This window comes from Geospiza fortis, unplaced genomic scaffold (genome assembly GCF_000277835.1).
Source record: "Geospiza fortis unplaced genomic scaffold, GeoFor_1.0 scaffold4, whole genome shotgun sequence".
Classification (NCBI taxonomy): domain Eukaryota; kingdom Metazoa; phylum Chordata; class Aves; order Passeriformes; family Thraupidae; genus Geospiza; species Geospiza fortis.
In genome coordinates, this window is record NW_005054475.1 from 449,049 (window position 1) to 461,875 (window position 12,827).

The following is a 12,827-nucleotide window of genomic DNA, read 5'->3' on the forward strand; positions in this document are numbered from 1 at the left end:
TCCTGCTGCTCCAAAAATGCCGTGTGAATCCATGAAGAGCCGTTCCACGTGCACTGAATTTGTCAGGGTGTTTCTAACAAAACCTCTGCTCTGTCCGTGCTCCAGCCGAAGGAGGAGGAGGAGGAGCCTTCAGGGGACAAAGTACTTGAATCCGACCAGGAGAAAACGAGCCTTGGGCTTGAGGCAGAGAGGGAACCCTCAGAGCTCAAAGCAGTGAAAGCTGTGGAGGAGAACGGGGAGCAGGAGGCAGAGCCGGTGCGGAACGGAGCCGAGAGCGTCTCGGAGGGCGAGGGCACCGACGGCGCCTCCGGCTGCACCGAGAGCTCCGGCGAGGGGCCCGTGTACCAGTACAAACCAGGTAGGTCCTGCTCCCTCTGCTGCTCTGCCTCCCCCTGTGAGGGCTGCTGCCACCCCGAGTGCCATCCCCGGGGTGCTCCCATGGGGCTGGAAGGGGATTTGGTGTGCACTGTGTCAGCTCTGCAGAGATCTGCAGCCCAGCAGGCCCCGAGAGATCTTCCGGGGGGCAAAAGGGTGTCCTGGTTTAGGGCAAATTTGGGAGAAAACCTCCAAAAGGGGCCCCTCCAGAAAGCAAACCCACGCAGCCGCACCCCCAACCGATTTGGGAAGGATTCCTTGAAGAGAAGTGGAAAGAACCTGTTTATTTAACAGGCACAGCACCCCCAGCACACAAAATTAACAGTACTGGATGACATCACTCTTTCACTGCTCTGAAAAAGATGACAAATCCAGAAAGTCTCTCGTGGGGTTGCTTGCTCTGTTATCAGTCCCTCCTGTGCTGGGGCAGCTGCTGCAGCCACAAGGTGCAAACTGTCAGTGTTCCCAGGTCCCAGCCTGAAGCAGGTTCGAGTGGTTCCAAAAAAAGGAAAGGAAAAACAGTCCAGGGGAAAATTCTAACTGCTTAGCTAAACTAACTAATGAGCAGAAGCAAAAAAGCAAGAGCAAAGTGAAGCCAAGCAAAAAGCAAGAGCAGCACCATGTACTGCCCTGTCTGTGTGTCCCACCAGCCGTGGGGGAGCAGCTGATAACAAAAACCAAACCAAAACATTCGCTCTTCAGAGCCAATCCTGAAGGCACAGAACATGATATCCAGCATAAATAGAACACACAAATGGGGATACAAGCATCATAACATCACCCTAGGACAAGGGGAAAATGGTTTTTGTCTTGCTGGTCATGGTCAAGAGAAGAGAAAATCACAAATTTCTTGAAATTTTTGTGCATTTGGATGCTGGCTACAGCACTGTGGAATGACAGAGAGTTGATTCCTGTGTGATTGACAGCTGGAAACCATCCAAGAAATTCCAGATAAACCAATATACTTCTGAAATAAGAGGTGGTTAAATAAGAAATGAAAGTACTCATTGGGTCCTAAATACAAATATGTGTGTTCATAAAGATTTCATTTCCTGACTACACAATTGCATGGATCTTTGGATTTCTAGAAAAATAAGGAAAAGAAACAGTTTGTGGTTTTTGATCCAGGAACTGCCCAGCTCAGTCCCATTGATTAGGGTATAGGATATCTATAGAGCATTTTTGTTATTTATGAAGACCTAACCTTTTTGTTATTTATGAAGATTTTGTAATTTATAGACCTGAACATTAATTAATCCACCTCATTTAGAGAGAACTTGAGACCAACTTCTCAGTTGCTCCCGATTTTTAAGCAATTTCTTATTCAAGTGAAACTCCCTCCGAATAAAGTAGTCATTTTTTTAGGAGCCCAGAAATTAAAGAGTATAATAATAATAATAAGGAAGGACCTGGAGAACCTGGTGGACAAGGAGCACCACCATTAAAGGACTCCACTGCAGTGGTTATTTGTGCACCACTTTGTTCTGACAAAGACCTCAATTGCTTTGGTTTTATTAATTCAACACAGGCATGTTGTGAGGGGAAAACACAGAGGCCTCTTGATAGCTCATCACACTCAGGGTACCTGAGCAGTTCACTGGCCACTTCCTGAAGTTAATCCATAATTCATCAGCTGATGCAGTCAGAACAATCCCAGTTGTGTCCACGTGTCCTTTCACTCAGCTGGAAGGGTTGGATGGATCCCTGGAAAAGCAACATACATCAGACTTGTACAACAACCCTCGATTTCAGCTCTGCTCTTCTGAGAAAGGGGAATTTCTGCCTTTGGAGGAATTGTGGGTTTGATCCCTGTCTCTTCCTGCATGGAGGATCCTTCCTGGGATGCTGCCCAGCTGCTCTTCACATTAAAACAGCTCATTGAGAGCTTTCCAGGAGAAGGAAACTACACCTAAACTGCTTGTTGTTGTGTTGGAGCTTTTCCGTGTTAAATGACAGGAACAGTGGGCAGGCCAGGAATTCCAGCCAGGATCCAGCCAAACCATTTCTGCACCCCTGTATCCTGAAGATCTGTAGAAATAAAACTGCATAAAGAGCTAAAGTTTGCAATCACTTCTGTGTATTTTCAGTCCCAGTTATTAAAACCCATCGTTGGAGTAAGTCCCTGCTTGTGGCCTCTGCAGGGGCACAGATGGTGAAATCCCAGAGATCCAAAGCCAGGGCTCAGGGAGTGAAATAAAGGAATAATAAATACCTGAAGGGCTGATGAATGTTGACTAATGCAGTCTGGCATGAAGGAGATCCAAAGGCAGCATCTATACAGATGTTTTCCTTCAGATAAAACATGTTTTCTTCCCTAATTTCAAACAAGCTGTGTGGCCAGTGCTGAAAATCCCATCTCCAGGCACAAGAGGCTGACTTTCCTTGTGCTAAAGTGCCTGGAGGTTTATGCTGTGATTTGCACCAGGCAGAGTCCTCCACACCCAAAAAGCCCCATGTAAAATAGGTGGAGAATTGTAATTCCCAGATCATGGCCTGTGGTTGTGGCTTCTCCTGTTTCTGCTTGTTATCTCCAGCCTGGGTTGTTCACAGTTCCATGGTTTCACATTTTCAGAGGGTGTTTTTGTTCCATGCTCTGCTCTCCTTGAGTGCATGTTTATGACTTCCTTTTACACCAGACAAACCCCTTTAACTTCTGCATTTTCACACAGAAACAGGGAATTGTCCCCATTCCACCATATCCCACAGGAGAGTAGAAGTCAAAGTTACATACATGGGTTAGAACTGGAATTAGTGCCCAGATCTGTGGTTGGACCTGGCTGTACACTCCCTGTTGTTCACTTCCCTTTAATGTTACATGCATTGCCCTCCTCTCTCCCTTCAAAATGAAAATCAAATTAAATTGAAATGTCCCAGGCTGGTGCAGCAGCCTCATCCCTTTGGATTTACCAGAAGCACATCTGGCTGAGCAGGGGGTTTGTTTCCTGTGACTCTCAGGGATTTCTCTCCCTATAGAGCAGTGGAAGCCCCTGGACCCAGAGGGGAAGAAGCAATACGACCGAGAGTTCCTGCTGGATATCCAGTTCATGCCTGCCTGCATCCAGAAGCCCGAGGGGCTGCCTCCCATCAGCGACGTGGTGCTCGACAAGGTGAGAGGAGAGCCCATAAAACAGGTATGTGCAGGGTTTTGATATAAATAAAGATCCATAGTGCCTCATTCCTGATCTATTTCCGTGCCAGGTTTTAGTGGGAAGTGGGAATAGTTGGTCTCATCACAAAATTCTACAAATAGAGGTGTTGGTGCCTGATGAATGTGCACAGATTATTAAAAACAGAAGCGTTTTTGATAGTCTTTATCTAGATTAAGTTACACCAGGACGTTATTAAAATTTAAAATTACCCGGCCATGAAGAGCTGAGGATCTAAGCAAGGCTGGATGGAGAGGCAGTGGCTTCTGTTAGATCAATTAATTGATCTATTAGATCAATTAAAAAGCAGAGAGAAGCTTTTGGGCAAACTGTTTTTTTGTTCTGAAGCAGTTTCTTCACTATTTATAAGCTGATTTAATAAAAGATCTTTAAGAATTCCATTCTCGGGCAGTTTTGGGATTTCTCTCCAGCCTCTTCTCAGAGCTGATTGCTGGAGGTCTGGGCTTAGAGAAACACTTGGGATTTCTGAGTGCTGACACTGAGGCCTCGTTCTGCTCTCACTGAGAACTGGAGAGTTCCTTGGCTTTGATGGAACCACGACAGCCTCACTCTTGAGACTCGGGGATGTGGGTGTGCAGAAACATTTCCCCTCTGAGTTTCATACCCAGGCAAACTGTAAAATGCAGCTTTATTGCCAAAATTATTTCATCTACCTTCTACTTTCCCATGATTGTTTCTCACTGTTCTGTGTTTGAGCTTCCTGGGCTCAGTTGCCCATCTCTCATGTTGGCACAAAAGCCATTGCTTTGAGGGAAGGCGGCAATTTCATGCTCCTGAACCAAGACAGGCCTGTGTTACTATGATTTTATCCTCCATAATCCTTGAGATGTTTGTGAGCTCCACCTATTTCTTCAATAGTCTCCTAAAGATATGTTTTAAATGAATATGTTTTATGAACGAATGATGTTTTAAATTAAATACTTATTTTTATCACGAGTGTAAAACTTGAGCAGTTTGTTAAAAGCTTTAATTTGGCTGTTAAAAACGACTGTCATGCTTTAGCAGATGCTGTCTGTAGATTGCATGAGCTGAGCATTCCCTGTCTGTGTGCTCTGCTCACGGCACAGGTCAGTCAGCCCAAGCTGCCGCTGAGGACTCTGGACCCCCGGATCCTGCCACGAGGCCCCGACTTCACGCCAGCCTTTGCTGATTTTGGGAGGCAAGCCCCCGGGGGAAGAAACGTGTCTGGAAGTGTGAGTTTACCCCAACTTGCTCATTTCAAAACTGGCCCTAACACTGATGAAGTCCCTCCTCAGTGGGACTCATGTTTGCTTTTGGGCCTCTTCCAATGCGCCGGTGGTTCTGGTTTTGTCAGGATGAATGCAGGGGTGATGTTTGCTTGGCTGACAAAATGTGGGGGCTTTGGGAACGGTTGTGGATGTTTGTCATGGGGAGCTGCTGTTTGGGAAGGGTTTGTCTCCTTCCTGTTTCCCTGTGGGAGAGGTGGAAGCGTTTCCACACCAGGACCCGGCAGTCGCGTGCGCGGTCGCGCGTTCGTCGTACAACAGACCCGGCGTCAGCGCGTCAGCCTGGGGGCTGTGCTGCAAAACACACCCACAGAGCAAAGAGATTTTACTAACAAACAAAATCCAGCCAGCACCTGCGTGTTCCTGCTTTCTCTGTGCTTCCACGTGTTGCTTTGGTCACTTCATTCCTTGTTTTTCCACTTTCCTGCTGCTTTTCTTTCATTTTCCCTTCTCCCAGTGTCTGGCTTTGCCCACCCTCTGAATCCCCCAGTGAGTTCTTCACTCATGCCTCTGCCATGTCTTTTCCTGGGGCACAGGTGCCCCCAGCACGTGCTGCCCCATCAGTGCCACTGGAGGAGGACGCTGCCACCGTTAGGGAAAATCACTGATTTTCTGCTGTTGAGCTGCTTCTGCTGTGTCCATCTGGATGTGTCTAACGACACAGCCATCGTGGAGCTTTCAAATCTGCTGGTTCCAGAAGAGTTCCCCGAATCACCCCAACTTCCAAGTGTGCAGGTTTCCAGGAGTCAAACCCAGCGATTTTGGGTCAATGTAATAGTTCTGGTTTGGGAGCAGCCTCGTGGCCAGTGCCTCAGTTCCAGGGTGCGCACCAGTGTCCTGGAGTTGCCTGGGTGCCACAGTTTCTCTTGGAGCACCACCTGGTCCGCAGAACCTGGCGAGGTCGCCGGTGTTTGCCGTGTTTGGGCCACACTGCGGCGCCTCCTCTCCTGTCAGCGCTGAGTGTGCCGAGCCCTGCGGCGCCCGGGTAACGCCGCTGTCGCTCTTTGTCTCTCCGCAGGCCTGCAAAGTGCAGAGCACCCCTGGATTGCCCTCCCTGGCTCGGTGCGGGCCCCCATCATGCCCTCTCTTGGTCTCGCCTCACCCACCATTGAGGAACCTGCCGATAGGGGTAAGCCAAATCCCCCCCTCTCCCCCCAGACTTTGCACCTTTTTGTAGAGTTGCCTTTTTTCCCCAACACCCACCGTTGATAAAGAACGACTGGCAGAAAACTTTACAAAAAGGTGCAACCTTGTTTAAAAAAAACCGAAACAAGACTTGCGTTGTACCCCTCTAGGCAGTCTTCAGTGGTGGGTGGGACATCACCAGCTGAGGGCATGCTGGGACGTTGGCCCGAGCGGGATCCGCGAGGGTCTGCACTTTGCAGACCTGTGGAAAGGGGGAGAAAAGGTAAGTCCCGCTTACCCCGTTCATTTGGAGCATTCAGCACGTAACATACATCTTACATTTGCGCCTTTGCAGAGCAGAGCCTCTCCTTGCCTTGTTCTGGAGGAGGGCTGGAAGGTGCCGTGGTTTAACCAGCCTGTCCTCGACGCCGGCGGTTGTAGGATCAGAGGGTTCTGAGCCCAGCAATGGCAGACGTTCCCCTCTCGTGAGCATGGCCACCCCTGCGTGTGCTGCCTGTCCCCAGCCATCCCACCTCTGCACAGGCCATGCCATCAACCATCCATCCACTGCCTCTTCCTTGCCCCCAATAATGTGGAGCAGCTCAGCGCTAACCGCTTCCGGCACGTTGAGAGTCTTTTGTTTCGCTTCTTTGGCTTTTGTCTTTGTTTCCCTCTTTTTGCTTGAACGTGTTTTATGACTGTCTCTGCACTAACCAGTGTTGTGTTGGACGGCAGCGGGGTGGAGCTGCACAGGACAGGATGCAGCTGGGAAGGCTCTTTGGTGTAGGCAGGGTTAGGTGAGCGTGGCAGGTGAGGAGATGCAAACTCAGAGATGTGGGGCTGGAGCAGATGGGTCCATCCTGCATAGGCTGCGTTGGCTTTGTCCTTCCTGAGAGGTGATGGAAACTGAAATCACCTCAGTTCTTGTTCCTGGAAGGCACAACCCCTCCCACCATCGAAGATCGATTTCACTGTCTGCATTCAAAGCCTCTTATAGAGGGAGAAGCACTTCCTTAATTCCTTGGATGGTTTCTAAAGTTATTTCCATGACTTGCGGCCTGAGTGGCAGCACCAGGCCAGTCTGTGCTGCTGTGAGTCTTTGGCTCCTCTGCAGGAGTCTTGTACCTTTGTCTTCCTGCTTTCCTTCCCCGTGTCTTCTTCTGGAAGAGAGGTCATTCAGATTAGTGCAGGATCACCTGGTACTTGTCCCATGCTCCAGAACCATCATTATTTACAGGAAGCCAGGCCTGAGCTCAGGCACTTCTTGAACTTGCTGTATCAATCTGGAGCCAAAAACCCCAGACCCCTAGACCATGTCTCTTAAAAGTTAGATCCATCTATTATGTTATTACATCTTCAAAGAATACTTCTGTTCACTGATTGAAAACCTAATCACGCAGTTTGAACTGAGTTTATTCACAGATATTAAAAACATGCAGTCTCAAAGAAAGTCATCGTTGTGTTGATGCTTGAAAGATCTGGGCTCAAAGGCAGGTGGATGTGAGGAGGTGACAGGTGACACGGAGTGCATCTCTCAGTTTTCCAAGGGAGTCACCTCCCTCAGGGGTGGGTGGGTGTTTGCTGGAAAGGAACGTTTGCATGGACCCGTGCCCGAGGAAGTGCCGTCCCGTGTGCTACAGCCTGGTGTGTCTGGGGGGTCCTTCAGACCAGAGCTGCCTCTGTGCAGGACATGGGGTGGCTGCAGGTCACCTCTCCTTGGCTTTGCCCCTGTTCTGGGGGGATGAGCTCAAAGGTTTGGGATTTAAGGGCACGCTGCAGCCTGGCTCTGATTACAGAGCTGTCTGCGGGCAGGAGGTGTGTGCTGAGCTCTGGCACACGTGGCTGTGCCCAGTCAGTTTCTGTGACATCATTGTCTGGTCTTTCAGCTGGAGGGAAGTCTCTTCTCTCCACGTGGGCAGCATGGTCAGAGCCTGGGCAGCAGAACTGTGTAACACCAGAGGTGCTGTGTGAAGGCAGGGCTGCTGCCAGGCCTTGCTGAGCCAGACCGGTGTCAGTCAGGGCTCAGGGTGGGAGCTGTGAGGGGACTCAGGGAGAGATCAGTGTCTACTTTAGGAAGGCACCTGACACACAGAAACTCCTGGAGGCTCCCTGTTCCACTGTTGACTCCTCAGGAGTGATCAGTGAGGAGTCAACAGTGGTCTGACTGGTGGGGTTGTGCTACAAGTGGTTGGACTTGAAGATCTTGGAGATCTTTTCCAAGATAAAGGATTCTGTGAATTGCAGCATTCATGGGGCTTGTGCCCCGTGCAGTTTGAATGATCTGCTAGGCTATTTCTGTGCAGGGCAGGGGATGTGAACAGGGGTCTTTGTAAGCTGAGGGGAGCCCAGTGACACCCTGGCCCTTGGAGCCCTCTCCCAGGCACCGTGGGAGCAGGTCACTCCTCAGGGTGAGGTCGTTGTCTTCTGACAACATCTTCCTCTGTTGCTGTTATCCCAAACAAGAGCTCCAGCACTGCTGGTGATCCTGCTCATTTGCACACATTTACCTTGTCAAAGGCAAGTGGTTCCACTCCCTCCTGCCTTTAAGAAGAATTTTGCCTTTCAGTAACCACAAACCCAGGTTTGTGGCTGATGTATGACATAAGAGGCACCAGCCAAGAGCCCTTTCCTCCTATTCATTGAAGCTCTTCAAGTAACTGCAGTGGCCTTTTTGATGCTCGTTGAATCCCTTTGTTGAACAAAGCAGTCTTTGAAATGGCCCATCTTCCATGAGTGGCTGCTGAGCAGATTAATTACTGCTGTGGGAAGTACCAGGTTTGATAATGGAGTTTTGCTGCTTAATTTGTACCTTGAGGTTGGCCATTTGTGATAAATGAGATCAGAAATGTGAAAGAGCGTGGGGGAAGAGCAACCTCCCAATAGCACCTGGTACCTTTAGTCCTTAATCAGATGATGGAGAGGAGGTTTGGGGGTGTCTTGTGCCCTACCTCTTGTACATCTGGTGAAAAACTCCCCAGCTGTGGCACGTTTTGTGCCACAGAATTGCACAGGATTGCAGAGGTGCTTAGGCAGTTCCAAAGCACCCTGATTCCCTTTCTTCTGTGAAACCACCCAGAGACAAACCCAGAGTTTGTCCCATATCTGTTAGGATCCATACTTTTCGAGTGCAGGAGCTGCAGTGATACTCCTTCTCTGTGTTTTACATAATTCCCATCTCAAAATGGCTTTGTTGGAAGCAACCTCCAGTAAAACTTAACATTTCTGGCAGAGCTGCCAGTTTCTCATTGTCTAAGTGCTTGGGATGGCATGTTTGAAATACACCTGGAAGGGCTGAATTCTTCCACACCTTGTTGTGATGCCTCAGTTGTGCAGTTTCTGATCCCAAGAGGCACTTTTGGCCAGTTGGGGTCAGTTCTGCCCCCATAGCAGCCCCCGGAGTGCTGCTGGGTTGTGTAGGCAGAGTTACCCCATCTCTCTGGTGGGAAGAGCTGCCCAGAGGAATGTGTTGGGTGTCTCCACGTTCCCTGTGAGCAGCCTGGAGCAGTGCTGGGGCAGAGGGACTCCTGGTGTCCCAGCAGGACGTGCTGGTGGTCAGCAGTGCCGTCAGTGGGTGTTGGTGTTTGCCCGGGATGTGTTACCCAGCCTAAAGTGGGATATAACAAGGAATGTTTCTGTCCTAGTTGTTGAATGTTGGACCGAGGAGATCTCAGCCTGGCCAGAGGAGGGAGCCCAGGAAGATCATCACTGTGTGTGTGAAGGAGGATGTGCACCTGAAGAAGGCAGAGAACGCCTGGAAGCCGAGCCTGAAGAGGGAAAACCAAACTGAGGACCCGGAAAATGTCAAAACCCAGGTGAGAGCATAAGCAGGTCTGAGGGCGAGCAGCTGCCCCAGGTAATGGGAATTTGGCTTCCCTCTTGTATCAGACAGTGAAAAAGGGCAATGCATTCCAGTTGGAATCCCAGTTTTCCCCTACCTTGATGGTATTTTTTGTATTTTTATTCTTGACCTGGTGTTGAAATGCCAGTCCTGTATATTAAGCAGAGAACACCAGACAAGCTCCTGTCTCTCCTCCAGCATTGCTCTCCTACTGCTCTTTTACTGGAATATTTCTGTCTCTGTTCTAAAGCAAAGAGCATTACATTCCCAGCACAGAACTTGGTTTTCATCTCCTTTTAGACCACCTTTCTTCCCTGAATCCTCAGCAAGACTGAGGTTCCTCTGTGAAATCCCTCAGTTGGTCCTGCCCAGCCCAACGGTGCTGTCTGGAGCTGCCTCTGTCCTTCTCCCTCTCCTCTCCTCCATGGGGCACTCGCTCTGGGAGGAGGTGTTTGTCTGGTGGTCAAGCTTGTTATTTGTAGGATAAGTTGGAATGGTTTTGAAGGACACTGGAATTCTATTCTTGGAGCTAATGGTGGCATTGTTGACCTCATTATCATCCTGGATAGGAAAAAATAAAGTACCTTAAAGTGAATTATAGGAGAGGTTGATTACCTCTGGCTGAAGGAGACAGAGGCCACTCCCTGATAGTTTATATCTCATGGATGAAACTGATATAAAGAAGAGTATTTCTGACAGGAAGGGTTTTGTGCCTCTGTTGCACTTGACAAAACCACTTGGTGTTCCCAGAACTCCTGCCCTATTGTCTTTGTCTTTGGTAGCCAGGTGAGGAGTGGGGTTGGGCTGTGCAGAAACCTGTGGTATGTCACTCATCTTCCCAGACATTCCTACTGGATGTCTCCATTGTCCTGTGGGAAGCATCCTGGCTCATTCCTGAAATCCACCTGCACCGCTTGTGCCTGAGCTTGCAGCGTTTGTGTCCCTCAGGAGCTGTTCCGCAAGGTACGAAGCATCTTGAACAAGCTGACACCCCAGATGTTCAACCAGCTGATGAAGCAGGTGACAGACCTGACGGTGGACACGGAGGAGAGGCTGAAGGGAGTCATTGACCTGGTGTTTGAGAAGGCCATCGACGAGCCCAGCTTCTCCGTGGCCTACGCCAACATGTGCCGCTGCCTGGTGACGGTAAGAGGGGACAGGAGCTGCCCTGGGCTCAGGGGCAGACACAGAAACTGCAGAGAGCAGAGTGGTAGCTTCTGAGTGTGAGTAGGAATAATTAATGTGGAGTTCTTGTTGGCCATGCCCAAGGCAGAGGGAGTTGCTTGGAGCAGTTGTTGGGAGTTGAGGACTCCTTGCTCCACCTGGTCACAAGATGAGTCGTATCTGGGAAGTTCATGGAATTACAGAGGCATGGAATAGTATAGGCAGGAAAAGGAGCTTAAAGCTCTTCTCATTCTGCCCCCTGCCATGGGCAAGGACAACTTCCACTATCCCAGGTTGCTCCAAGCCTCGTCGAACCTGGCCTTGGACACTTCTGGGGTGGGTAACTGTCACCCTGGTTTTTTAAGATTTTCTAGGCCTTCTGATATGGCCATTCTTGTGGTGAACTGTTCCAGACGCTTTCTGTAAATAACTGATTGTTTTGTCTTCTTCTATGGAGGAGGAGAAAGTTGATGGACTACTGGTTTGACCAGTGTCATTGGAGAGGTGTCCCTATCACCCTCCAATCCACTGTCACTTTTGGAAAACTATAAATGTTGGAGTCAGAGAATAAACTTCCTCTTTCTTGCTTCACCTGGAGAACCGTGGTGTGCTTGCATTCTTGCGTGTCCGGTAGCGACAGGTAACCATGGCTGCTCTGGCACCCTGTGCCAGGGCCTGCCCACCCTTCTGTGTCTGTCAGTTCCAAGGGAGCCCTGGATGAGCCAGGCTTGGCACAGAGCATTCTCAGATGGTGAATTTGGGACAACCCCCTTTTCTCCAGGTCCTGCATGACATGCAGTGGAGGAATGTGGCTTAAGCCTTCAGCACAGAACAGGAGTGTTTTCAAGCAGAGGGTGTTTTTAAGGGATCATATGGATGGAAATGTAATTTCCATCCCCGGGTGGAGGTGTTGTCAGCCAAGTTTGGAGTGTGACTTTACATCTGCAATGTAAAACTCCACTGGAAATCCTGATGTGAGGCTTTACTTTCACAGCCTTGTGGAGCCGTGCAGCTCAACATGAAGAGCAAAATAAATTGTTATGGATGACCCCTCCTCTGTGGAGTTTGTCCCTATTTCTGCTGATGTTTTTCTTCCTTCTCACTCCAGCTGAAAGTGCCCATGGCAGACAAACCTGGGAGCACAGTAAATTTCCGTAAGTTGCTGTTAAATCGCTGCCAGAAGGAATTTGAAAAGGACAAGGCTGACGATGATGTCTTTGAAAAGAAGCAGAAAGAACTCGAAGCTGCCACCACTGTAAGTGGTGTTTTTCTCCATAAGTTCTCAGAGCTCCCTCAGAAAATTATTTCCTTTTGAAACAGCAGTTAATTTGGGGGGATTTTGGAGTTGAGACTTTCATTCTGTCACTGTGCCTGAGGATAATAAAAAATACTTGCCTTGACAGTGGGTTTATCCCAGCATCTTTCTGGGCTTTAGTAGTAAAAGAGGGAACAGTGTCTATGAACAGTGTCTATGAAAACAGAAGGGAGGGGAGGGAGGAGGTGACCACTTGTGCTTAACTATAAAGTTCTTTGACAAAAATTCATGAAGGTTTTAGCCTAATGGAACTTGAGACAGAAAGCTGAAGGCCTCCCTCATCCCTGTACAAGGAAACCAGGAGATAATCTCTTCCTCCATATGAGAATTATGCCCAGAAGCTGCTGAATGTCCACACCACCAAACCTGTGGTTGCTCCCAAGCTCAAGTCCAACATAAATCCATATATAATCTACCTATATAATAAAAGTGACCAAGGGATCAGAGTTTTTGAAATATCCCATAATACCAAATATATGTGGCTGCTACTCAGCCAGCTTCCTCTTTTTTGTGTTAATTTCATATGAAGGTCCTCTACATAAAACTGGATCTTTCAAACAGTTCTGTGCACTGTGGTTTTGCAGAGCTGTTTTGCT

The 12,827-nt window shown here is 48.9% G+C and overlaps 1 protein-coding gene across 2 annotated transcripts in view; it reads left to right on the forward strand.

Annotated features, from left to right (window-relative positions):
- Positions 1-12,827, forward strand: part of EIF4G3 (eukaryotic translation initiation factor 4 gamma 3) — a 96,740-nt gene that overhangs the window by 59,674 nt on the left and 24,239 nt on the right. The window contains exons 11-17 of one of the 2 annotated variants that reach the window (XM_031062990.1): positions 106-358; positions 3,349-3,506; positions 4,610-4,735; positions 5,808-5,918; positions 9,556-9,726; positions 10,701-10,898; positions 12,025-12,171. In XM_031062990.1, the coding sequence (XP_030918850.1) occupies positions 106-358; positions 3,349-3,506; positions 4,610-4,735; positions 5,808-5,918; positions 9,556-9,726; positions 10,701-10,898; positions 12,025-12,171 (1,164 nt within the window). The remainder of the gene's footprint in view (positions 1-105; positions 359-3,348; positions 3,507-4,609; positions 4,736-5,807; positions 5,919-9,555; positions 9,727-10,700; positions 10,899-12,024; positions 12,172-12,827) is intronic. The other variant, XM_031062989.1, reaches the window with a different exon arrangement.